The sequence below is a fragment of the Manis pentadactyla genome, chromosome 10, assembly GCF_030020395.1.
Source record: "Manis pentadactyla isolate mManPen7 chromosome 10, mManPen7.hap1, whole genome shotgun sequence".
Classification (NCBI taxonomy): domain Eukaryota; kingdom Metazoa; phylum Chordata; class Mammalia; order Pholidota; family Manidae; genus Manis; species Manis pentadactyla.
The window spans coordinates 75,832,208-75,859,085 of NC_080028.1; the positions used below are offsets into that span (position 1 = coordinate 75,832,208).

A 26,878-nucleotide genomic window follows, 5' to 3' on the forward strand; every position below is an offset into this window, starting at 1 on the left:
GCCAGGCACAACTGACCATGGGCTGACCGTGGACAGGGCTGGGCTTTGCACCAGGGACTCCCTACATAAAGCTCTTACATAAAGTCACGGGGATTCAGTTCACGTCTACGTATGTGGTCCCTTAACTCAAGATATGCTGCCCTGGTTTGCTGATACACACGTGTGGCTTTCCCTGGGGTCATAAGGGACCTTGGTCTCTCAAGGAAAGCCACAGCTGGAGTCCGGGGAAGCAGCTGGCATCTGTGCAGATATTTCCCATTGGCATTGGCTTCTTTTGGCCCTCTTGGCAAAAAAGTCCAGAGACCCTTGGGCTATCTAGGTCTCCCAGGCCCAGTGATCTCTTGGTTCTGAGCATGCCTGGAAGAGCTCCCTGGAGCCCCCTTGCAAAGCCTCTCCTCCCGATAGGAGTAACAGGTCTGCTTTCTGCTGCTGCTCCATCTTCAGGATTGGGAGGGAGAGGTATGGTGGACAGAGGAGGTTCCCAGCAGGTGTCAGATACATCGGCCTCAGGACTGTGAGGCTCCAGAAGGCAGGGACTACGTCTGCCTGGTTCACTAGGGTTTCTCCCGCACCTAGCAGAGTGTCTTGCACATAGTGGATGCTCAAATAAATGTTCTGGAAAAACTGAATGAACCCTGTGTGGGCACCAGTATTATCCACATTATACAGAAGCAGCAGCACCTGTGGTGCCTTCTGTTTCTGCCAGTCACACTTGTTATCACTTCCCCCACCAGACCATAAGCTCCAGGTGGGCAGGGATTGTGTCTGACTTGTTCGTTGCTGTATCCCCAGATCTAGCACAGTGCCTGGCTCCTAATAGTTGCTCAGCAAATATCTCTTGAATGAATGAATGGGTGGATGGGTGGATAAGATTATGGATGGATAAAGCTCAGAGACATTGTTTAACTTATCTAAGGTCACACAGCAGAATCAGGGTAGGAATGGAGTCTGGTTTTTTTCATCATGGAATCACATGGAATCATCAGCACCACAGGCAGTCCCTACATGACACAAAGCACTCAATAAATACTCGCTGAATGAATAAATGACTTCAAAGATTGGGCTTTTAAAGTTATTATTTTTCCATACTCTTTAAGGAGACAGGGGCCTCATGTGCAGATGTGGGACAGGTTGCATTTTGAGAGAAGGCAGGATTTAAAGACACAGCTGTTTTTCAATAGCAAGGATTCAATGGGACAAAATAGGGGCGGGTTGACTGAAAGGTGAGCTCCCTTTTCTGTGGCTGGAACACTCGCCTGCATCGCCTCCGCAGCCAACAGGCGGTGAGTTGGTAGCCACAGAGCCCAGGGTTTCTGGCTGCCAGTCACTGGGACATCAGGGTCAAGGATGCCAACAGAAGCAGAAGCAGCCAGACCTGTAGGAGCCCTGAAAAGAAAGCGATTATAGGGCCACTGCTAATACTGATGAGCCTTGCGCAGAACTAACATAAGATGCCTTGTCTGGACTGACCAGTTAGGAAATGTCACCTCTCTGGGCTCATCAATTAGAAAAAGGAAACTTTCTCTTTATCTGCCCTAAAAACCAATTAGAAAAAGGTATCAGTCTCAGTGTAAAAATAGGGAAGTTACCCTCTTTGGAACCCATTTGGACCAAGTGGGCTAATTTGAAGAAGGCAGCCTTTCCTCTGGTACTGGGCCTGGTCTCCCCTCAAAAGGGAAGTCTCGTGCAGTGCCCAATCTGTTCAACCATCCTTGGTGACCTTGGGATGTTCACAGAGAACAAGCCTCTTAGGAATACCCTGACTCACCAGCTCCAGGCTCACTCATACTGGGTTGAACTAGCTCAGGTCAAACACAATGTTGGTACAACAACTTAGTCTACCACCTTGTTACCCTAGTTCTGGATCTAGGTGCCAGAAGCCAAGAAAGGCAATAGTTACATGGATTCACTTTTCATCCAGATTTTTAGACAATTCAGTGCCCATGAAAATCAGGGGCCATAGGAGTGCTACCAGTTCCTGGCCTTTATGGTCAGAGGAGCAGAGAAGCAGAGAGACAGGGTTTCTTGTTTGTCTGTTGCGTTCATCCTGGAACTAAGCATGGTGCTTGGCCTGTAGTAGCACTCAACATACATTTGTCACCATTGAATGAATCCTGAAAACGGTGTTAGAGGTGAGCCATGAATCTTCAGGAAATGCCCAAGGTACAGATCTAGAGTATGTGTGCATGTCTGGTGTGCACAGGCTTTTAATAAGTGTGTATATGTCTGTACATGGAAATATGCATACATGCAACGCCAGCTGTCAGTGCATCTGTGTGTCCAAATACAAATGTGTGCATGTGACCTGGTATGTATATGTGTGTGCAAACATGTCTAGATGGTGTATGTTCTCATTTGCTGCCTGTGTATGTTGCGGCTGAGCACGCACAAGCACTATTATGAGGCAGCACAGGTGTGTGTACAGCCCCAGGCCCAGGGATGTCCATAGATGCAGTTGCGTCTTCGGAGCTCAGACCAAGTGGGCCCACAGATTTAAGCCCCAGAGGAAAGTTCTGGTACAGGTCCCTCTGAAAAGAAGGCCTGAACTTACCCAAGCCACTGGAAGCAGCCCTGGAGACAGTGGCCTGGATACCTGTAAGGGAAAGAGAAGGATCAGCACAAGAAGGCATGGGGTTAGCAAGAAGCCATAGGGATGCCCCTTCAATCTGCTCTTCTCCGTGCAGCCGGAGTGGTCTTTTTGAAATCCAGATCTGATCATGTCACTTCCCTGCTTTGGACCCTTCAGGGGCTTCCTGCTGCCTACAGGAGAAAGGCCTAAAACCTTAGCAGAAACTGCAAGGCCTCACATGATCTGCACCCATGTATGAAAGTCAGCCCACACTGATCTCCTCCTCCTCCCAGCTGCTGGCCTTTCCTCAGTTCCCCTAGCAGATTGCGTTCACCCAACCACAGGCCTTTGGCCTGTGCTGGACCCTCTCTCTGGGGTCCCTTCCCACCGCCTCCCCCCCCCCCTTAGCTAATCCCTCCTCGATTTGAATAATGTCTCCCTGACTGGCCATAACCCCCGTGTAAGCTGGGGCTGTGTCTGTTCTTACTTACCACGAAGTCCCCAACCACTTGCATGGGGCCCGGTACACAATAGGTACAAGAACATGTTTGTGCAGTGAACAAATGAATGGAAGACTAGGAACTGGTAAAAGAAAGGCAGCGTATAGTCCACCTTGCCCCACAGAAGCCATTGCTCCAGTCCTTTAGTTCCTAAGTGGCTGGCTCTGTCATCCCTCCTCATATCCAGAGAATATTCCCCACCAGGAACATGGGGGAGGCAGCGGCGCTCACCTTTCCGTACGATGGGGCCCAAGTTCAGGACGTGGGTTTGGTCTGTGATGCTCCCACTGCGGAACCTGGGCCCAGAGCAGGTCTGCAGGGACAGGGTGACAAAGAAACCCTTCGGTGAGAGAGACTGAATGTGGTCCTGCCATGGGGAGTGGGCAGCACCCCTCAGGGGAGCATCCTCCTGCCTCGGGCTGGGGCCTGAGGGTGGTGGAGGCAGGAATTGTCAAGGGATCCATACGCCAGGGTTCGGGTCCCACCTCTACCATTTGTTAGATGCATGATCTTAGGAAACTCACCTAAGTTCTCTGAGCCTCTCCCCCCATATAGAAAAGGAGACTAGTAAAATACCTCCCTTTAGAGTTGTGAAAAATTAAAAAGTTAAATTAACATAGATAAGGTGTACACGGTGCTTTAAAATGTCAGCTTCTGTTATTAGAACACAAGCGTGCAGATAAGCGGGAACATTTATCAGCCTGTCATCCTGCTCTGATCCCACCTGAGCGCCCAAGAGCTTAAGTCTCCTACCTGGCCACACTCGCCCCCTCTTACTGCTCATTGTATTTCTGTACTTAAAGAGAAACACAGCAGAAATGTTCATTGGTTTTCTTTTAGACTTTGAGGCGAGGGAGAGACAGGGGAGGGGGAGGGCATGGCAAACAGGCTGAGGGAGGGGAGGTGACTCACAGGTTTGCACTTCTCACTCATGGTGTCACAGAGATACACTTCACAGTGCAGGTAGACTAGGTCGTGGTTTCCCGCAAAACGGAACATCTGGATGGAAAATCGGCCCTGAGGGGACTCCCCGTTCTCCATCACTTGGATGGTTGAGTCCCGGGTGTGTGGACATCTGGGAGGGTTATGTCACATAATATGATCAGTTAAGCAAACACTCTGACTGCCTGGGTTCAAATCCTGCTCTACCCACTGTAGCTGTGGTTACCTTGGGCAATCTACTCCACCTCTCTGTGCTCTGGTTTCTCCATTTGTATGCAGGGAATAATCATTGTAACCCATATCATAAGGTAGTCGTGAAAATTAAATGAGTTAATTTTTCAAAATGCTTACTAACATATGGGGCACACCGCTGATGCCACATAGATATGATGCTAAAGTAAAAATGTAATCTATTTCAAATTTAGCACTTCCTGATTTCCCAGGAAATGGCATTCAGGGATTACTACCTACCATTTAATGGCTCTCGACTATATGCCTGGTGCTAATTGTAAGAATGGAATTTCTGAGTCCTGAGGCCCACTGGTGAGACTGGAGTGTGTGCACCCATCTGTAGGCATACACCATTGCACTGAAACTCAGAGGTGCACATTCAGAACTCAGGTGTGTGCTGGGCTGGGTCAGACCACAGGGGCCCTCTGGGCAGGCAGACTGGGTGTCCCCTCTGCTATCTCACACTATTTGCTCAACATTGATTTAGAAGGGCTGAATGCTGATTACACAGAGGAAGAACTGAGAAAGGGACTTCTCGGGGTGGTGTTTACTCTCTGCTTTGTGTGCCCCGCAATTCAGATCCAATTCCAAAAGTGCAAACTCCACTTGGCAAAATGAAAGCCTGGAGGTTAAGGGCACCTACCTCTTGCAAAGCAGAGAGAGTGGCATCCAGTGTGGCCCTTGGCAGCTGCAGACTGTCAGCCCACGCAGGGCATCCAGGTGTCGCCTCTAGCCATTCTGCCCCCCAACCTGGTGTCTTCCTTATACATCCCCTGATATCCTGCTACCTCCCCTTGACAGGTGGTCCTCGAGTCGGCTTCCACACACACCCAGCATTTCTTCCTGCTTCTTTTTCAAACCTTTCCAGACTTTCCACAATGTCCATGTTATACTTTTTTACTCAGAAAGAAAAGTTTCAAATAGCTGGATAGTAGGTGTGATTTATGCATGTGATTTCACACATGAGAATGTGACTCTTCAGGCAGAGGAGCTGACTTGTGTCTCAGAACTGAGTGAGAGCAAAGCCAGGGTGTGAACCCAACTCTCCATGGTGCCCCAATCAAGGTGAGGCCAACTTTTCCCCAATTTCAGTTCTTTTTTTGCCTTATCTAGATACCGCCTTCAGGAATGTTTTCCTGTGTTTCCCAACATCTGTATTATTATTATTATTTAATTGCCATTTTTCTTTAAATCTCACATTTTTACTGAAATACATCTAATTTTTAGAAGCATCTGCAGATCATGACCACAAATAGCAAGGCAGTATCACTTGCCATAAATAAAACATGACCATGCAAATAAATACAAAGAAAACAGTGCTACTAAATTTTAGTTAAACATTGTTGACTGCAAAAAGCCCTAAAACAGACTTCTGCTTTCTTTTTGTTGCAAAGGGAGACTGGCCCATAACAGAGAAGTGTGACTGTCAGATAAGCACCGACCGAGACTTTCCCCTGGGTGTAACCAGGCAGATTCTAAGGGACTTGAAACAGGAATAGGTACCATCTCTCAGGGATGCTTTCTCTAACGGTGCTATTAAAATTGCAAACGCCCCTCCCTCCCCTTTCCCTGCTTCTGGTTTTTCTGTAGCCCCTTTACTACTGACATGCTATATATTTCACTTTTTTATATTTGTTGGTCTCCCCCTTAGAGTATCAGCCGGATGAGGGCAGAGCCTGGCACCTAGTAAGCTTCCAAAAATATCTGTTTGATTTATGAATGAAAATGGGACTTACTCTCTCATGGTGTGGTCACAGTTCCTAAGTTCTCTTGAGTGCAAAGCAGTTCACCTGTGTCCTTCCTGGATCAAAAGGCCCTTAGCTAACTATGCCCCCTCCTCATTCCTCCTGGCCAAGTGCCAGCCTGCCTCCTGTCTTGGGCATGCCTTTTGATCAGGTTTCTTAACCTTTTCTGAGTCCTGGACACCCACTCCACCCTTGCCTTTGGGGAAGCCCATGCATCCCTCCTCAAAAATAATATTTTAAATGCATAAAATAAAGTACATTAGGTTATGAAGGAAACCAGTTAAACTGAAGTATAGTTCCCAAAATATTAAAACATTTGATAATGCATTGTATATTTACATGTCTGCCATATAAATATTGATTTATGCATCACATACAAAATATATTTGTAAGTATTTGTATTTGCTAATCAATAATAATAACTAGTAGAAATTCTAATAGTACAGTGATTGAAAAGTATTGATGTGTGTAAATGTTTTCACAAGTCCGGCTAATCCTGTGGTTTGTTGCCTGTGTTCATAATGGATGGCAATGCTAACTTTCACCTAGAAGTTAATAATATAAAGATACACTTTTCCCCATCCAAGTCCAAAGACCACCCCCTCCCCAACAATCCCATCCACGGGTCTTACCGATCCTGGATGATGAAGTACTTCAAGGGGTCTGTGGCGTTGCCGCTGGGCGTGGCGTAACAATTGGTCATCAGCAGTACAAACTGGGACAGGTCACCCCCATCTATCACGGTGCCCACGTAGAGAAAGGCCTCAGTGGACAGGGTCACCGAGGATCCTTGGTAGGGCTGCGTGTAGGCAGGGTTCTGGAAGAGCGCCATCCGCACAGTGAACATGCCCGTCCCGCCCACACTGATGTTCAGGAAGCTGCAGTGAGGGAAAGGCTGATATGAGACCCAGAGCTGGAAACAGTGACAGATGGGCCACCCTTGCTGGTGGCATTCCTGGGCAGTTATCTGCATTTTTCTCCAGCAGTAGGACTGGAATGCATGGACCATTGCTTTGCAAACTGCAGTGAGCCCCCATGGGGTCACCTTGAGATCTTGTTGGAATGCAGGTTCTGTTCCTGTGGGTTTGGAGTGGGGATCAAGGTTGCGCATTTCTAACAAGCTCCCAGGTGATGTGTGGCTGCTGATCCAGACCACATTTTCTGTAATGTGTCCACCCCGTCCCTTGGTGGCCCTTGCCTTCAAGAAGTACAGCGAACAGATTCTCAAGGGAATCACCTAGGTTCCGTCTTTGGTCTCAACCTGGGACAGTTCAGAGGATGGGCCATGAATGCTCTAGGCCTACACCAGAGTTCTGACTCCAGCTCAGCAGAAGACTAGGGCTTTTAAGATAGGTTGTGTTTAACCGTATTGAAAATAGCCACGATGTTGTAGATGTCACAGAGTAATCAAATAAAGGACAGATGGATACCACAGAAAATAAGGAGCCTGAGAAATACTCAGTAATGCAGAAGTCCTTTTTACAGATGACACTTGGGTTATTGGTTTGGACTCAGAGTTGGACTGTGTCATTTGCACACAGATGTGTTGTTCCCTGGAGTCTACCAGGCCTGGGGCATGGCCACACTGCTCCAGGGCACTGCTGGGCCATGGGATGCTCCAGCCAAAGGCAGGCGGTGAGCAGCCTTCTTCCCCCAGATCAGCCACGCACCTTCATCAGTGCCTATTGCCCTCCCTGAGTCTGGTTGGCCCAGAGAACATGTAGCCATGGGCGAGCTTCAGTGTGAAGGTCGTGGCAGAGTGGGGGCTCTGAGCCTGATGGCCTAGGTTTGAATCCCAGCTCCGCCACTTACTAGATTTTGCAAACCAGTTACTCAGCCTTCTCTGAGCCTCCATTGCCTCATCCGTATAATGGGAATTAAACAATAATTACCCACCCTTCCTAGGGTGCTCTAGGATTTCAATGAGACGTTCCAAGTAGAGCACTTAGTGCAATGCCTAACATACAGTCTGCTTTTAATAAATGCTTGGAATGATTGCAACTATAATTTTTTCCAACATCAGCATCATTGATCTGTGATTCATCCTATTCAAAGACTTTCCATTTTATTCAGCAACGGGCTCTTTTTAATTTTTTTAAAATAATAAACCTCCTTGTGGTTCCCAGTATGGGTAAAACTTCTCTGGTTCACCCCACAGGACTCTCCAAGGCACCTCCTTAAAGACCCTCAAACTCCAAGGAGCATAATTGGTAAACCTCTCTTCAATCAAACTCCTATATATAGTGAAGGAAAGAAACTGAGGTCAAAATATGGGATATGACAGCCCAAAACCCCATAGCAGATCTGCACTGAGAGCCTTCCCGCCTTCCCTCCAGTCCAATGACCTTACCCTCTGATAAGCCAGAGACCCTAAAATTTGATTCACATCTGCAGAGCACTGTTGTGCTTCTAGAAGGGCCGTACAAGTATTGCTAAACCCATTTCACAGATGAGAAAGCTCACACCCAGAGTGGGGCTGTCACTTCCCAAAGCCATCTGGTTATTAGGTGACAGAGGCTGGATTTGACTCCGGGCTCCATACTTCCCGGCTGGGCTCCTCCACTGGGCTACACTGTTGCAGTCGTTGGGTGGAGCTGGCCCGGGCCCTGGGGACTCTCTCTGGCCGCACCTGACCATTGGCTGCAGGGAGGTCTTCAGGCTGACTTTCATGTCCAGTGGGTAGGAGCAGGCAAAGTTGATTTTGATGTTGAGGTCACGGATGATGATCTCATCTGCCAGGTAGAGGGTGTTGCTGTACGTGGCATGAGTTTCATTCCTCTGTGTAGGGAGGGTGGGAGAAAGAGGCATGAGAATCTGAGTAGGACTCAAAACCAAAGAAGTTTCTTCCCGCCACCCATCCGTGAGTTGCCCTCCCAGTTTCCATAATCCATAGTTCCGACAGCGGCCATTTATGAGCATGTATCACGTGCCAAGCCCTGAGCTAATGCTCCTCCTGCACCGTTGTGTTGTTAGCCTTTTCAATGACCCTAAGGTCAGGGCTGTCACCTCCTGCCTTGGGGCAAGGAGACGGAGGCTCATAGAAACTGAGCAGCCCTGAGTTACATCCACTGGACACAGGACCTGTAAGCCTGGGCTCTTTGCTCCAGGCCGTGCTTTTCTCTTGAACACTAAAAAGACTAAAAACCATGTGTAGACTCCCCACTCATGGCAGAATTCCAAACACCATGCTTAGCCAAGGACAATTAATTAATTTATTTCTTCCTTTCTTTGGCTTCTTTCGTTTTCTTTCTGGGGGGGGTTGGGGAGGGAACGGAGTAGAAGGGAAGAGGAGTCACACACATTGGCTCCTGAGTCCCTTTTGAGGCCTTTGTAGGCGAGGTCCTGGTTTTCCCAGCACCAGTGAAGCAGACCCTGTCTTCCAGGGCCAGGACCACCAGAGACAAACAGGCCTCCTCCTGAACCCCGTACTGATACTTGGTGGCTTAGGACCACCACTGCCCTGTCTGGGCCCTACTTTTCCCATCTGTAGGATGGGGATCCATCACCATGGATGGCCCTCTTCATCTGAAGCTTATATCTACTAAGCTCTTACTATGGGCCAGTCACTGTCTTATCAAGTCACATGTTAGCTCATTTAACCCTGTGAACAATGCTATGAAGGAAGTACTGTTATTATTCTATTTTATAGTTGGGGAAACTGAGGCACAGCCAGGTTAAAAAACACACTCAAGCTCATACAAGTGGGAAGTGGTAGAGCCGGGCTTGAACCAGGCAGTGCTCTGACCCTGCCCCACACTGGCTGGGACGTACTGTCAGCACCGTCCCACAGGGGCCATCCCTGGCTGGGGTCACCACAGACATCCAGTCCCGGTCGCCCCTCTCCTTGAAGCCTGAGCACTGGCTGTCATGCAGGTACATGAAGACCTTCTCAAAGCCCAGGCTGCTCAGCTGGCACTTGCCCAGGGACACCTTGATGTCACTGGCCCCACACTCCAGCCTGTGCTCCAGGAGGGAAAAATCTGGAATGGACAGAGAAGGCAGAATTGGAGGCCCGTGACCACTGCTCGGGTCCAGCACAGCCCCAGGGCTCAGGCCCTGCCGGCCAGGCTGGCTCTCAGTGGAGCCTTGGGTGATCTCACTGTGTGTCCCCCTCAGAGTGACGGAGACCCAAGATGTGACTCCAAACAGCCAACCACCAGCCCCGTGTTACCCCACGGGTGGGCTGTATACAAAAAACAGTATCATTTTGGGGTTGTTCACTGGTTCCACATCAAATAACATTGAATCCCAGTAAAACTAAACAAAACAGCAAACAAGTTAATATGTTAACTGCAATTTCTTTCCATTCTTTCTATGTCAAAGAGGCAGTCCTCACTAGCTGTTTATGCGGTATCTTTCCTAATTTCTTTTTTAAATTTAAACTTTTAAAAACTGAAGTATGACCCAGCTGCTGGAATTTAATTACGTTCTTTCATTGTATTCATTCTTAGTGTTACCTTCTATCTGAGATATTACTTGCCACAGACAGACACAGTAGAGACCATCAGTGCCCTAAGCTTAAGTAGAAGGATTCAATCAAACTGAAGAAAAACAAGTTAATACTAAAAATCACAGTGTAAGTAGTGCTTAGATAAAGCAAAACTGTAAAATTGGTACTTGGATAAGACTAAAATCATGGCTGAAGTTTGGGAAGTACTACCCTGCTTCATTCATTGTACCTATGGGGAAATTGAGCCTTAGAGATGGCCAGGCCCTCCCTGCTCAGGGTTTTCAGCTGGTCAGAGGAGGGCCTGGCCCAAGAAACCACAGACTGGTCACCTCCTGTGTTCTTGTGCTGCAGGTTTATGGCTCAGGTAGCCTTTGGCCAACAGGGGGCAGCCACCTGTGCATCCACTGTGGTGTGGTAGTCTCAGAAAGAAGGCTGCAGTGAGAGAGAGGGCCCCCAAGCTTTGGGAGCTTTGAGATCAACTAAAGGGAGACTCTGAGAGTCCAGAGAGCTTCTTGCTCGTTTTAATGGGTATTCCTCAATGGGCTTTTCACTCAGATTGGATGATAATGCATGCCCTGGGTCATCCCCACACGCCCCAAGTCACACGCAGGAATGTGTACCTTGCCCAGTCACTGACATTTCCCAGCTCCTCGCCTCCTCCCTACTGGCCTCACCAGTGATGTTGAAGTCCTGTTTGCACTGGCAGCGCCATCTGCCGCTATCCGATTTGCAGTCCTCATCTATGCTGCACTCCTCACACGTCCCCAACACTGAGCTGGGGTCTGCACAGTCACAGACACAGATAGTCAACAAGGATGCCCCCAGCCCCACGTGGTGCCCATCCAGGCCTGGAGGGGGTTGAGAGGAGACGCTGCTCACCTGTGCAGTACGCCAGATGGCACACGGGAGGTGCTGTCAGGTTGTAGACGTAGTAGCCACCGTCACAGGCCTTCACTTGTATGGGCACATCCCACAGGCAGCAGTGGCCACTCCAGTGCGCACAGGCTGTGCGGGTCACGATGGCCTCATCACTAGATGGGTGCGTGCCATTGAGCCACATGGGCGCGGCCGTATTGCAGCGCAGGGCAGGCACACAAGTATCAGCCAGGCGCATGCCGCCTGGCCCCACGAAGCGGTACCAGCCGCTCAGTTTGGAGTCACAGGCATAGCCCGCCCCGTAGCTGGCACTGCGCCAGTACTCATCCAGGATGCTGTGCGTCCAGCACGGATCAGCACACACGAGCATGTCACCCTCAGGCACGCAGTCCAGCCCCGGCCTGCAAGAGCCCGGGGAGCACTCACAGTGCCACCCGTCCCCCCAGTAGCCCTCGGGACACACGCATGAGTAGTTGCCCTGGCTGTTGACACAGGTGGCCAGGGTGTGACAGTGGCTGAGCCCTGGTTCCACGCACTCATCCACGTCAGTGCAGCCGAGCCCGGGGTTAAGGTGGAAGCCCTCAGGGCAGACGCACGTGTAGGAGCCCGGCGTATTCACGCAGCTGCTGTCCCCTGAGCAGTTGTGTGCCCCCAAAATGGCACATTCATCTAGGTCCATGCACACTAGGCCATTGCCAGTGAAACCCTCCTGACAGGAGCATGTGGTGGCAGCCCCATCCTCCATGCAGGTGACGTTGCTGTGGCATTCAGAGCAGCTTCCTGCAGACAGAAAGGCTCAGCCTCACAGGGCGCAGCTGGGCCTATGGCCAGCCAGAGACTCCTCCTGCATCCCTTAGGGTATCCATGTCCTTTAAGACTTATCCCTAGCCGACCGCCCCCCAAACAAAACTTCCCTGATGTCTATACTTCCACCCTTCATTCTGTGTTAAGCCTCGCCTTCTACCTGTGCCTTCTTGTAAAATACCCATATTTCCACATGCAGAAGAATAAGGAAGTTCTTGACACTTTGGCTGGGTTTATGTGACCCTGTCACCCTATGCCCACCTTTGCACATTTTAGGCCTTTTTCTCAGATCTGTTTCCCTGCCTCCTCTCTGAAGACCATCTACCGTACCTGGCAGTGGCAGTCCCACGCTGTGTCTTCCTCCACGACAGCACTCACAGTGACGATAAGGAGCTATCCCTTATTAAGCACTTAACTTTATGTGCCAGATGCTGGAGTGCACACTTTTCATTCCTTATCTCATTGAATCCTGCCCACTTTTGTCTTTACCCTTCTCTGAAAGATGAGGAAACTGAGGCTCAGAAGGGCTAAGCTCCTTGCTCTATTGGTAGGCAGCAGAGCCAAGACACAGGCCCAGGTGGCCAGACTACAGAGTGTGTGTCCTTAACCACAACCCCACCGTGGTGTTTTCTGTGCGACAAAGTACTTCAGCTCTGGAGGTGCCCAGCACCCTTCTCCTGAAAGCCTCTGAGGGCAGCATACAGCCCGGGGGAATGACCTCTCAGCTGTGAAAGGGGTGGTGGTGGTGTCTGGAAGCCACCTGGGTGTGCTCGGATCTCCAGTGTGGTCGAGTATGTCCCTGGCCTTTCAGTAAAGCACCAGGGGCCTCAGTGTGTTCTAGACTCTTGCTGCTCAGTGTCTGACCCAAGCGCCACACCATCAGCAGTACCTGTGAGCTGCTCAGAAATACAGTCTCAGGCTCCACTCCAGCCTTACCGAAAGAACCTGCATTTTAGCAAAACGCCCAAGAGGGCCCTGTGTACATTATAGTATAAGAAATGGATTTAGAATAAATCATGCAAATCCTGAGCATGGTAGGAGAGGTTATCAAAGCCTCCCCTGCTAAGGGCAGCATTGTGCACACATGTGCATGCATACATACACACCCCACAGACACACACACACACACACACACACACACAGCTTACTTGCTTCTGAGGTGTCAGTGGCTACAGCTATGACAACCCAAGAAGTCACCACCACTTCTATCCGCAAAGAGGTGGGAGAGAACAGCCACCTCATCCTTTATGCTCTTCACAGCTACTTCTGGTCTGGGGAGGACCTGCCCAAAGGCAAGGACAGGTGGCCCCTTGGGGTTTCCTCCCTGTACCTGATGCCTGAGCTCCTGTGAACAGAGATGGAAGTGATCAACACTCGCTCCAGCTCCCCTCCCCACAGTTGGGAGGGGTGCTCTGGTTGTGCACTGCACAACTCCAGGAGATGCCATTTACCTACAAACAGTGTGTGGCGCTTTGGCCCTTGCTTTGGTGGAGTTTCCCCCCAATGGCCCCACCCTTTCTCCCACCCGCATCCAGTCTCGGCCCCCCTAGTCTCAGCACAGTGGAAGAACTGAGTCTCTCATTTGAAGCAATAAGCAGCAAAATGGGATAGTGTTCTGGACTCACCGTCTTATTGGAGGTCGCCAACTCCTGATGCCCTGCTAGGAAACTTTCAAATTGCCCAGATTCATTTATTTACTTTACATCATTTATTGAGTAGCTACTATGTGCCAAACAGGGAGCTCCTCACCAAGGAAATCAGTTAATGTGACAGACAAGACCCTGACTTCATGCAACTCACTTATGGTAAAGAAATAGCTTGAGATAAGTAACTGGAGAGGTGATTTACCTTCACAATGCACTTTAATGTTTCCAGAGTGGTCGCTTATTATTCTGCCCAGCTGGGTGAAATAATCCTAGATGGGTGATACTGTTACCCCCAATGAGTCCCTGTTTTTACAGTCACTAACAGTGTGACATTGGGCAAGTTATTTCAATTTGCTAAGACTCAGTTTCCTCATCTATAAAACAGGGATCATTCCTTTCACAGATTGAGTGCCTGTGGTGTGCCAGGCTCCTTTAAAGTCCCTGGGACCAAAGAACTTGTTGTAGAGGAGTGTTTTTCAAGCCTCTGCGACCATGATCTGCTCTAAGGAGAATATTTTATGCCCTGACCCAGTGCGGTGGCTTGTGGGTGTGCATGCTTTCACATGTAAGCACATCCACATGAGAAATAAAACTTCTATAAAATCCTTATCATTACTGTGTGCCTTGCTCACTGACACTCTGTTAAATTAAAAAAGAAAACTGGATATAATCCACAAATGATTTCATGATCCACGAATGGGTTGTGACCTGTAGTTTGGAAAACAGTATAGTGGTTAATAACCAAACTGCACATTGTCATGGGGATTAACTAAGATGAGAAGCAAAGCAATTTGCTGGAGCTCTTGTTCACAGCTATATGCCCAGTGCCTGGTAGAGTAGGCACCTAACTAGTATTTGTTGAATGAGTGAAAACATAATAATCATTGGTTTTAGGAAAAGACAGGCTCAGAGAGAGGGAGATTGACCTACCAAAAACAGTCTCCAGAGTAATGACTCAATCCAGGTCTGACTCAAGTGTCCAATCTCTCAATTCTCTCTCCAAATTCCCTAAAACAGAAGGGGAATTAGCAGAAGACTAGATGGGGGAGAAGTAGCTAGGAGAGGAGAGCACTGCAGAGAGCCTTACCTGAAGCCAGAAAGGTAGAATTAATCTGTTTACAAGTGTGTGCCCCCCTGTATATATATACCCACCCCTGACTGCCAGTCTCTCTTCCCATGATTCTCTGGTTCTGTTTTTTGAGATTGTTTTTTTTTGAGGTGGGACATTTTCCCCTCTTGGTACAGTGTTTTTCCTTTCTAGGCTGTGAAGTTGTTATTCTTTTTCTTAATAGAGACTCCAAGTAATTGACATTTGGGGTCACACTTGTGTTTGCAAATACAAGGCCTCTGTTTTGTACCTTTGGGAATAAAGAGATTCCTTAGTTAGACATTAACTGGGAAATCAGTGCCAAGGTACTGGGCTTTTTCTTGGTCACTGGAAAGGACAAGGTGGACCCAGGGAGCCAGGCAGAGGCCAGTATCTGAAGACAGGCTGCACTAGGAGAAAAGGGGAGTTCATTGCCCCCACTGGGGCCTGTATCTGTGGTCACTTGGGTTCCCTGTGGTGAGGGCATCCTTCTCAAGCCCATGCTATCCTCACAGCTCTGCCAGCTCTGCTGGGATCCAGACATGAGCAGGAGAGGAGCTAAGAATGGTTGAAAGTCAGACATCACCAGACCAGACTCACTTTATGAAACAAGAAATCTGAGTTCCTGTGAGGGGAGGTCCGTTGGGAGATGGTTAATTTCATGAGTGAATAGACTGACTTTGGAATTAGTTGATCTGAATCCTGATCAGCATTTAGTGTGTCCCTGTAGACTCATTTCTTAATCTTCCCGAGGTCATTTTCTTCATTGATAAAATGTGAAAACCCATCTCCCGGCATTGTTATGGTGGTTGAAGGAGGTGATGCAGGTGAAGACATGCAGGAATGATTCTGTCCATGGAAGTTACTGCCAGAGCTGCTTCACTGATGTACAGCCACAGGGTAGAAAATGACAGAGCCTGGGTTCAACCCCATGTCTCCTGACCCAGTCCCATGTAAATGCCAATCCAGTCTAAGAGTCAATCACACTGAGAAAAATCAGATGTGTGTGGATGTGGGCTGAGCAGGAAATATAACAGTGACCTACTGCCTTCACATTTTTAGGACCTTTCTCATTCTGTCCTGTTTAATGGTGAGGTAACCACTGGAACCTGGTGCAATCATTTCCTCAGGATAATTTTTTAGGTGGGAAATTTCCAGGTCAGGTGGCAAAATTTAAGAATTTTGATACCTCCCTAAATAGTATCCCAGAGAGATTTTTTAAAATTTGTTTATAATCCCACCATAGATCTAACCCTGAGCATTGCTTTCTCTCATCTTCTTCAAAAAGATAAACAATATCCCGTTGTTGTTTAATTTTGCAATTCTTTGATGAAAAGGACATTATTTTCTTCATTTGTTTATTATTTATTCTTCTGAACTGGCTGTGTCCTTTGCTTTTTTTTTTTCCTTCCCTATAAGAATATGTCTTTTTTTTTTCCTACTGCTTAAGAAGAAAATGAAAGTTTTTAATACTCTTTTCCTCATCCCGGATGACAAATATCTTTTCAGGTGGTGCACATGAGGCCCCGACTAAAGCCAAGCCTGTGTGCTTTAAATGACTTAAAGATGAAGGCTCCAGTGGCTCCCAGACTTGTCTGGGCAAAGGGTAGGGGCAGGAAAACCGGGACTTTGGGCTGGAGGCTATTCATAAGTCTAATAACCACATTTTTCTACTTTCTGTATTTGATGCTTTTCTATCTTGGGGCTTTGCTGGCCCTGGATCAGGACTGCTTCCTAGAGACAGCAAACAGCTGGCCTGAGAGCATGACTCTGGGGGGCAAACCAACCGAGCAGAGCCCACCCCAAGCCCTGCTTTGTGTGGCTCTCATTCCAGGGCCACTATTCACCTGCCCTACTCACTCCAGGGCCAGATACCAGGCCTCAAAGGACAATTCCTGTCCCAGAGCTTCCTGAAGTCATTCAAAGTTGCCGACCCTAAGCCTGCTTACCTTGCCTCACCTGTTCCTTTTCACAGAAACCACAAGAAGCGCTCTTGCCCACATCCCAGTCTTGTTCTGCCCCCAGACCTACCCTGGTGTGTCCATGTATGCCCTCCACCCCGAGGTGCGATGTGCCCCTCCTCTGGGATCTGTGTGCATAAGAAACTGATTTTTCAGTGGCACTCGTTTCCCAGTCTGTTGGCCTTGCCATCAGTCAGTCAGCATCAGCTTTATTCAATACAGCTGGGTCATCCTGCTTTCTCTCTCTAGTTGGCTGGTTCCCCACTCGATCTTCAAACTCCTTAGCCTCTTCCCAGCCCTGCACACTTCATGATGGCATGGCATACATCACTGGAGCCAGGAAGCAGCACGTCCCTCATCTTGTCTGCCTGCCTGCCCCTGGACTCGTCGTCCACATAACCTCTCCTGTTCAGATGAAGGCTGCATCCTTCTGTCTGTGCTCTGACAACCTTTCTTGCTCACCTCCACTTATCCTTTCCTCCTGCACCTTTCGTCGTAGCTGCTGGAGTATTCTCACCTGCCTCTGCCTCCCAGCCACCCTCCTGTTTGCCACCTCTTCAGAGCCAAACTTCTCAAGAGATGTACCTGAACACACCGCTCCACTTCACACCATGTGCTTGCTGACCTGCCAGCTTCACCAGTGTTGCTCTCCAAGATTACTGAAGTCAACCATGTTGCCAAATTCAGTATTTTCTCTTTTACTTCCAGAGAGGTGCTCAAAAATACTTGCTTTTGAACCGACCTTTCCCCCATTTCTCAGCAGCTCCCATCTTCTTGGAAACTCTTCTCTCAACTTTGACAGATAGGACACTTGACAGCTGTCACTTTCTGAGTGCTTCTCAGCTGTGCTGAGTGCTTTTACATCTGCTGTTTCATACAGTGAAATGTGGTAGCACATGTTGTACTCCAGAGAGGGAGGATCACTTCCCCAACATCACACAGCTAGCTGCTGCTAAGTCCACACAGAAGCCCAACTCTCCCTCAGATTTACTCCTCTGATATATTGCACTCCTTGGGGTGAAAAACATTCTGTGCTCGGCCATGAGAGAGCCTTGGGGGGAGTAAGTGGTTTTAGGTCCTTTTTGAGGGGAGTAAAGCTAAGGGGCAGAGGGTTTTGAAAAATTGATTGGGCAGAACACAGGGGATTTTTATGAGAGTGGTGTGGGTTTTGAGGGGGCAGAAAATGAGCCAAAGGGGAAGGCCGTCCAGCAGGGGGTCATCAGCTGCCTTACCCAGCTCTTCTGCCTTACTAGGTACCTGTAACTTCCAGGCCCCAGTGACACCTGGGGGGCCTGCAGGGAGCACATCTATTCTCTGGCTCACGGCCTTGACTCTGTTCCATGTGATTTGGCCCTAGCAGCCCCTGTGGACCCCTCCTCCAACCAGCTGCCACATGACCTTAAGTCTAGGGCAGGTGAGCCTTGCACCGTGTCCTGAATACTAACACCTGCCCCTATTGGGGCCGTCTGGCTTGGGAGTTCCAGGAGGGCCGCAGGCTGTTCCCAGCTTTGGATGTTGACAGGCCAGGTTTGTGAGCACAGGGGTGGGAGGGAGGCCTGGAAAAGCACGAACAGCTTTTGCCTTACATGACAGGTGGAAAGTGGAGAGGCCTAGATGCTTTGTGGGGACCTTGGTCCCTAAAATACTATGGCCCTCCTGGAGTCAGTGGGCAGAACCGGGTGGAGGCATATAGAGAGAAGTGGGTGGGATCACAGATGGGTGAGTTACTCATGGTAGTAAAAAATGGGTCTCAAGGATTAACCTAATGTATTGCTGAAAAGAGTGGGCCACTTACTGAGACACCAAAGGTGGGGACAGGTGTGGGGCTGGGCCTCTTTCTCACTGTGTGGTGTGAACAAAGCAATCCACCCCACTTGAAAATTTTGACCAAACTCTGGGGACCCCACCCTGGTGCAGGTGGTGTGTGCATAGAGGTTAAATGCAGAGTCACTGGAGTGAGGTTGCCTGGGATCATCTCAGAGGCCTTCCAGCCGTGTGATCGTCACTGATTCCTGACACTCCCTTTGCCTCCGTTTCCTCATCTGTAACATGGAGATAATGGAACTTAGCTCCCAGTGATGTCGTGAGAACTTGGCAAGTGCCCAGCATGCACACACTCACCACATGCTGGGATTATGGCTTCCCTTGGAGCCTTGTCTGAATTCTAGGCCAAACTGCTCTTTCCGGGCCTCACCAGAGAGAAAAAAAGAGGCAATGAGTGAAACAGGGCCAAAGACATTCAGAAGCTTTTATTATCCAGCCTCCACCCACCCACACCAGGATATATAATTTTACTGGAATAGATCCGCTCAGAAAAGGATGCCAGGTCCTAAAAAGTGGGCACCTTCCCTCTTGGCTCTGGAGAAGCTACAGTTCTTTCCTCGTTGGCTTCTTCTCTTGTGGGGGGCCCTCCGGCTTAGCCGCCTCCGCCCCCTCCCCAGCTGTCCCCTTCTGCCCGGCTGGCTCTCCCAGCTCCATCACCTCCAGCTCAGGCACCTTCTGTCCAGGTTCTTCTTTCTTTATAAAAGCTACATCAGCTAATAATTCCTCTTCTGTAACTTCACTTTGCTCATTAGACAAGAGCTATTCAAGAAAAGATGGGGGAAGGGAGGGGAGAGGGAGGAAAATAAGGAGGACAAAGAAATAGCATGGCCGGGAATACATGATAATCATGACTGTCATTGCCAAGCCCTCTTTTTCTGGAATTTTCCAGAGAGAGGCCCCTGGAGGATCCTCACAAATGCAGAGGTCGGTTTGGCCCCGGTGGGGAAGTCCCCGCTTGGCCCTGCTGGAGAAGACCCTTTGGGGAACAGCCCTTCCTCCACTGGAGTGGCTGCCCCACAACTAGCTCCAGAGCTGGGCATGTGACCCAGGCCTACCGAATGGGATCCCCGTCCAGGATATCTGCTAGGGCCACTAAGAAGTAAGCGTGTGCTTTCTAAGTTGGGAGAATACTAGGTTCAGAGCTCTAGAGCAATCTTTGACCTTCCATGGGGAAGTGATTGCTTGGGAATGAAGCCAACATAGAGGAAAACAGAAATACGGAGACAGAAGTTGAGTTTGAGCTTCTGGATCCATCGTGCTTCATGTTTTACCAGTTATATGGGATAAATTCCCATTGTTACTTAAGCCAAAGAGTGGTGTTTCTGACATTCGCAATGGAAACATGAGGATCCATCAGATTGCCCCCTGATCTGATGGCACCTTCCAGCAGATGGCCTCACTGAGGCATGCATGGGAGTAGGAGAGAATGAGGGCTGCCATCCCACCCACGGGAAAATATGCCAGAGGGCAAGATTTCATCAAGACATTTAGTTACCAACTCGGGAACAGGGGACCCAGGGAAGCAGCCTTGGAGCAGTATGAGATCTCAGAGCCTCTGCCCTTCCCAGTGTTTCTGGAGTCTTCCATTTCTGCTCCCTTGTAGTAAGTGCCCTTGAAATAAAATCTTCCCAAATGCATGGATGGGCCATCCATCCTCAGCTCCCTCCAGAGAGCACAAGGTTTTGGAACTCCTGGCACACTCCTTCCCACTCCACTGAGTTCTTGATCATTCTGTGTGTGACAGAATAATTGAGGGAATGGCTGTTTCACCTTACCTCATCTTCATCCTCAGTCCTGGTCTTGATTTGACTTTCTAGGAAGTCAGAAAAACCCTTCAGGGTATGATCTCCCTTGTACAATACAGCCTAGGAAGAAAAATGGAACTGGGTCAAAATGGTAGCCTTTTCCTGCAAAATACCTGGGGATTCCTAACTAGGTAAATCCGGGGTCTAATTCCTAACAACTTGGCTAAAGTGAGCGGGTTCCTTAGCCTCTCTGAGTCTCTATTACCATAGATAATAAAAATCCCTCCATCACAGAGCTGTACTGTAGGGGTCAGAGCACCATGCAGCCACACTGTCAAGGCCTAAAGCCTGGCTTCATCACTTAGCACTATCATCTGGTTACTTAACCTCTCTGTGACTCAGTTTCCTTATCTTCAATAGAAAGATAATAATAGTACCTCTCTCACAGTGGTATTACAATGATTTAATGAGTTGCTATATGAAAAGCCCTTAAAACAGTGCTTAACTCATAATGAGCACTATATGTGTTTGCTATTATTATAATTATAGCATGAAGAACATCTGGTACATGTTTATTGCTCAGCCATCACTAGCTCCCTTTCCTCTTTCAGTCTTTAAGAAAGTGAAGTAGCTGCTTACTGCCTACTGGTTGTCTAAACCCTTCTCAGATAACCGAGGACCTGTGACAGCTCCACCCTCTCAATCCACTCTCATTTTCCACGACTCCCCCATGTGAGTCTTCTACACCAGGAGGATGGCATCTACTTCACAGAACTGTGGCCACCCTTCTGCCCACCGCTTGGCTCATATTCTACTTCCTACACATAACTATAGGCACAATTATAACTATACCTATAACACCCCCACTTCTAACTGATTTAAATCCCCAACACTCTTCAAAGTCCCACGTCCTCAGGAAGCCTTCCAGCCACCTCTGCTCTCCAGAATCTGTCCCCTCCAATTCCAGTTGCATCTGTCTTCCCCCCCATGCCAGTCATACGCTTGGCTTATGATTCTTTGACCCCCCTTCCCCACATGCCAAGGCCACACGGAGAGTGTGTTCCATGAACACTGGTGATGTTTGATGATTATAATATCAAGGTGTAAAAGACATTGATGGGTTTTCTGTCCTGCATTCTTCCTTATTCTGGTAGCAGCCCACCCCAATTTTCACGTGGAGACCCCTACCACCTTATTTCATAGCCTGGGCAGAGCTCAGCCCCAGTACTACAGGGAATCATGTAACCCGGGCCCAACCAAATAGAACACCCACATCCACTTGGCCACATTGACTGGCTAGGGATGAGCAACTGCCCTAAGCTGAGCCCAATCATAGTGAGTCTTGGGACTTTTACAGAAGCTAACGGAAGACACTCTTTAAATTGAACATGAGGATAATAGGGGCTGGTGGCACTGAGGATGAAGCTGATTCTGTAGAAGGCAGAGCTAGAGATAGGGAGAAACCAAGTCCATGATAATAACACATTTCCAGTTATGTGAGCTCCTCACTTGTTGAGAGTCAGTGGGGAAGAGCCTGAAGAAGGGGTACCGGTCCAGGTACATCAGCTGAATGTCATTGGCTGTGATGTCGATCTTGGCGACGGTGACTGTGGAGTGGTTTTGATACTTTCTGCCCAACTCCTCCAACACTGGGAACAGCGCCCTGCACTTCTCGGACCAGGGTGCATCTGGAAGAGAAGGGCCGCTGCTCAGGCTCATGCCAGCAAAGACCGTGAAAGCCAGCATGACTGCATCGGCCCCACCACTGTGTTCTGTTGGTTCTGCTGCTTTGCAAAGTGCACTCTCTCCCTTTTGATAGCACGTTAGGTTATTGTACATTTCAGTCCTAGCACCCTATCATTATGAGACAAATAAGAAAAAACCTAGTCCCCTTCCACCCAGTCACTAACATTTTAGCACACTGGGACATTTTTTTTTCTATGTTTTTCTTTAACATAGCTTTCCTCTCCAGCTGAAGAAGAAAGCCAAAAAAAATATTTACATTAGATGATGCCTCATGTTCTGCCAGAAAGTGCGTGTGTGTGTGTGTGTGTGTGTGTGTGTGTGTGTGTGTGTGTGTGTGATAGCACAAGAGTTTTCCAAAGAGGTTAAGCCCAGAGCCCAAGGTCACCTAGTTAATTAAGCAGAGGAAGTAGGATTTGAAGACTTGTGACCATTCTTTCTACCTCACTGCCTTTCAGTTCATGGAGAAAATGCCAGAGAAGTAAACAGGTTGTGACAAGTTCAACTACCCCTGAAAAGGGGACATAAGTCTTCCTTACAGACAGTTCCTTGAACTTTGAGTCTGGCCTGGCACCTAGTCCTCTGGAAAGAAATCAGGTCAGGGACCAGCTCCAACACGGAAGGTAAGTCAGGCTTTGCTTGCTTATAGTTCCATTAAAATTTCTGGCTCCGCGGGAGGAGTGGCCTCAAAGGCCCCTACCTGCTGCATTTGGATGATCACAACTCCATGTACAAACCAAGTGCCTCCACGGCCATCTGCCCTCCCTGCAGCACCCCCGCAGCTCCCCTGCAGCCCCATGAGCCCTGGGCTGAAGCAGGAGGGGGCATAATGGCTGCGTCCCAGGGGGCCAATCTGATATCCCTGCTTCTGGGAAAATGAGGCTGCCTTTGCCTTTACCAGAACCAAATGGGCATTCTCGTAACTCTGGGGTCAAGTAAGTACAGAAAGGCTGCCCAGCCTCTCATTTAAAGGCAGCAGGTCGTTGTTATTGAGCCATGCAGGCCTTAAACACCTTGCCCTGTGGCTGAGAGTCCCTGTCAGTGAGATTTTAAGAGGCCTGCCTGATGCAAACCAGTGCTTGTTTTCATTCTCCAGGAAGTGATGGCATCAGAGCTTGACTTGAACTTTTTGCTCTGCAGTTGATCTACTGAGTGACCTGGGGTAAGGGAATTAACCTCTCTGAGGCTGGGTTCCCTGATCTGTATCAGGGGGAAATCCACTGGACCTTCTTAAGAAGTTTGTGTGGAGGAGGAAATGAGAGCAGGTGTGTAAACAACCACCTCATGCCTAGCTCATTCTAAGTGCTCGATAAATGGGAATTCCACCTGTGCAACAGAAGAGGTGTCTGAAGGGACTTCATTGTCACCCTTCTCTGTGTCTCAGGGTGGGAGAGAAGCACCCTGACTCTGGCTCACATGCCAGTCAAGGACAGTGGGAAAAGGGCACTTGTCCTTAAGTGAGCACTGGGGAAAACCAAAAGACAGGTTAATAATACTAACAATAGCTGGCATTTATCAGGTACTTACAATATGCCAGATGCTGTGTTCAATCATTTACATGCATGAGTAGGCACCCAGTTTGGCCACACCAACTCAGGTAAGTTAAGTCTGGGCCGTTAGATAAGTTCCATAAAACTGGAACTGCTCTTCTGTACAGCAATTACCAGTGTAGGCACAGGAATTGGAATGTCTAGGTTCCATTCCCAGTTACAGAGCTTACAAGCTGCCTGACTTTGGAAAAGTGTTTTCACCTCCCTGAGACTCTATTTTACTCATCTGTAAAGTGGGAGCGACGAGACTTTCAAAAGTGTGTTGTAAGGACTGAATGAGATTACACCTAGAACGGCTCAGCCCAAAGCCTGCTATACCACAGCATTCAACCGGTGTTATCCGTCAGCATGACTATTGTTCTAAAGGCCACAGGCCTGATTTCTGGGGAGAGGTGCATTGTAGCTGAGAGCATTTTGATTCACACTCTTTGGATGTCTGAAGACCATCCTTGGAATGGTGCTTTGATAGATATGGGTGCCCAAGAATTGGGGAGTAACAATACTTGAAAAGTAACCAAACCATTTTCTCTGTGGTCTCTTCAGAGATACTTACAGAACATCACAAATACGTCCCTATCCTTGTCAAAGACGACAACATTGAAGTTCTTCCCAACGAGCTGCTTAACTGGGCCCTGGTCCCAATATTTTGGAATCTCTTCACTGGATTGATGTTTCTAGGAAGCAAATTTGAGAGGTCCAACAGTCTCCAGGAAGGGATGCTGGATGGGCCTTCTGGCCTTGGGTGGAAACAATGGGAAGTTTTCTCTTGTTCTTACAAGAGCCTTGGGAAAAGTGTGGAATGCTGAGGCAGATCATGAGCTTGATATCAAGCCTCCATTGTCCCAGGCACATTGGGATCAGAGGGCTGAGGAGAAGATAGGGTTCCACACTGGGATGGATTCTAGCATTTCAAATATGTGATTCTAGAGATTCTTGGTTGAGAGTGGGGCTCATGTCTTTTATATCTTTAGTTTGTTCCCACTAAAAAGAAAAATGTAGTTGTCCCCCATTACTCTGGGGAGCAAGATAATTTACATGATCTGTAAAACTTCATTACACTTGGATTCCTGCCAGCCTCGCCAAACTCACCGCCATTCTTCTCTTGCTTTCTTCAGCCATCCTGGTCTCCTGTTTACCTAAGAGATAGGCTCCCTGCACCTCAGGCTTCTGCTTATGCTGCTCCTCTGCCAGGAGGACCTCCCCTACTCATGCCTTCTCTCCTCTCCCTTCTTCAGTTAGCTAAGATTGATCTGTCACTATGATCTTGAGGAAGGACATTCCTGACTGCCCCCTAGACTAGGTCAGATCCTGCAACCACACTTCTTAGAATACTTGCTGCCTTTTCCTTGTATCACTTATTCAAGTCTATCATTTATATTTAATTCCCGGTCACTTGACTGATGTGTCTCTACCACAGCAGACAGAATGTCCTGATGGATTTTTCTTCCATCATCATTGAGTATCCACTGACTAGCACATTGTCAGACCTCAGTAAATGCTGTGTGCGTGAATGCATGAAAGAATGACCCTAGTTCATTCTTCTCTTGGAAGGAAGTGGTGGGAATCTCAGAACATATTTTTTCTAGAACCATTGCTTCCTGAATATCTTTTGAATCCACACCCTTTCTCTCCACCTGCCTGCCCTGTTACTACCCCAGTTCACAGAGCCATCATCCCTCATCTCCATCTCTGTAATAGTGGTCTCTGTGCATCACCACCTAATCCTCTCCACCCTTTTACTCTCCAGCAGAAAGCAGCAGGGTTCTATTTTCACCATGTAAATCTGGGTTCCTATTGCCTGCAGGGCTCAAATCCTTAATATGTCTAGATGTCTTTGCTGTCTGGTCTTTCCCCAGCTCAACAACTCCCAAAATACTTCCCTCATTCCCATCCTAGTCTCTGGAAAGGACTTGAAGACTCTTTCCAAGGGAGCATAAAGGGGTCAGGCCTGGATGTGGAGATGGGAAATGGTGAAGAATACAGAGACTTAGGAACAGGCCAGTGCATGCATGTGACATTTCCTAAGTCATAGGAAGGATGTTCATCTTTATTCTGAGAGCACAGGAGGATGTGTTGGCCCTTGAGTGGGAGACAGACACATGTATAACTCCTGATGTATAACTAGAAAGAAGGGAAAGAGGATGGGCAGAGCTCCAGGTAGGTTTGTAGATGTGGTGGTGGAAAATGAGGGTCTCCTGTCTGAAGCCTTCTATTTTCTTAGTGATACATGAGTCAAGTACTCAGTTGAGACTGAAAATAGGGATGGGGTATGAGGAGAAAAAGACTCAGAGATCAAGAGAATGAACACACTTAGAGAAATTTATATAGGGAAGTCAGGACATTTCTAAGAATCCACTGGAGGTTTGCTTTGTGATTCCATGAAGGCAGCCTGACTCACAGTGACGTTCTTTTTCTCTAGCATCAGACGGGGCGCAATAGGGAAGTCAAGTGGATTCAACCGGGGTTGTGATTTTGCTTGATAAATACTACAGGGTGTAGAGGAGGTAGGAGGCAGAAGGGATAGAGGAGTTAAGAGAAATATCAGCAGAGCGATAAATCATGGAGTCCGAGTTCATGAAGGAGGGCACTGAAGAGATTGTGAAATGGGATCAGGAGGTTGGGGGCCATAGTAAGGGTAAGGAATTGTAATGTGCGCAAAAGCAAAGTGGGACTAGAAAAAGGAGCTCAGAGGATGGGAAGCTTGAAAATCAGGCTTTTACAGGGGCTGCCACTTCTAGAGTGCGGTCCTAAGAGCAGGTGGCTAAGCTGGCATGGACACCCCAGTTACAGAGAAGAGAGGGTGTTGGATACTGACATCTCTGGAAACTATGGCAGAGGAGGGTGGAATGCAAGTCTGAGGTGAGAAGGTTAAGTCCTCAGAGACGGAAAGGGGTGTGGTCAGAAGATAGCAATGGCGGGCGAGGGCACATGGTCTAAAGTCCCCTTAAAGGCATGGGATCCAAAGAATCTAGGGTGTTTAAAGGTCAAAGGAGGAGAAATGGTTTGGAAGAGGCACGGAAGACACCAGCCTCACCACCTGGCCTGTGATAAAGTTGTGCATAAGAGAAAAGAAGAGCGTCCACTTGCAGAGGCTGCAGGAGGAGTGTCTGAGGGAGAATGGACAGAAGGAAATGGGAACCCTCAGAGGTAAGGTGACTGACCATACATTGCTGTTTGCCTGGAGAATGCCAACTGATCCCTGTTG

General features: G+C 48.4%; 2 protein-coding genes across 4 annotated transcripts in view; both read right to left on the reverse strand.

Moving 5' to 3' along the window:
* Positions 1-1,058: 1,058 nt before the first annotated feature.
* UMOD (uromodulin) lies at positions 1,059-14,875 on the reverse strand. Of its 3 annotated transcripts, XM_036917039.2 has the most exons (12): positions 14,851-14,875; positions 14,694-14,771; positions 13,266-13,462; positions 11,317-12,093; positions 11,112-11,219; positions 9,759-9,967; positions 8,617-8,765; positions 6,620-6,865; positions 3,982-4,144; positions 3,301-3,382; positions 2,552-2,593; positions 1,059-1,386 (listed from the first exon to the last, which is right to left on the reverse strand). In XM_036917039.2, exons 3-12 carry the CDS (start codon positions 13,357-13,359, stop codon positions 1,325-1,327), a joined length of 1,932 nt encoding a protein of 643 aa, XP_036772934.2. In that variant the 5' UTR covers positions 13,360-13,462; positions 14,694-14,771; positions 14,851-14,875; the 3' UTR covers positions 1,059-1,324. The 3 variants fall into 3 exon arrangements, with proteins under 3 accessions (XP_036772934.2, XP_036772935.2, XP_036772936.2); XM_036917040.2 differs by lacking the exon at positions 14,851-14,875 and having other exon boundaries at positions 13,266-14,471; XM_036917041.2 differs by lacking the exons at positions 13,266-13,462; positions 14,851-14,875.
* Positions 14,876-19,041: 4,166 nt separating this feature from the next.
* Positions 19,042-26,878, reverse strand: part of PDILT (protein disulfide isomerase like, testis expressed) — a 32,428-nt gene continuing 24,591 nt past the window's right edge. Inside the window, exons 8-11 of the mRNA XM_036917038.2 lie at positions 24,227-24,347; positions 21,890-22,068; positions 20,411-20,500; positions 19,042-19,394 (exon numbers count right to left, since the gene is read on the reverse strand). Of these exons, the coding sequence (XP_036772933.2) occupies positions 19,179-19,394; positions 20,411-20,500; positions 21,890-22,068; positions 24,227-24,347 (606 nt within the window). The 3' untranslated portion in view covers positions 19,042-19,178. The remainder of the gene's footprint in view (positions 19,395-20,410; positions 20,501-21,889; positions 22,069-24,226; positions 24,348-26,878) is intronic.

Bases quoted from the DNA above. Each gene is read 5' to 3' on its own strand.
- UMOD (XM_036917039.2), bottom strand. From the start codon at position 13,359: ATGAGGTGGCTGTTCTCTCCCACCTCTTTGCGGATAGAAGTGGTGGTG. The intron at 9,968-11,111 runs GTGAGGCCAGTA...TGTCCATTCCAG, and splicing joins ACAGGACTTCAACATCACTG to ATTTTTCCCTCCTGGAGCAC. The intron at 6,866-8,616 runs GTGCGGCCAGAG...CCCTCACTGCAG, and splicing joins TCCCTGCAGCCAATGGTCAG to CTTCCTGAACATCAGTGTGG.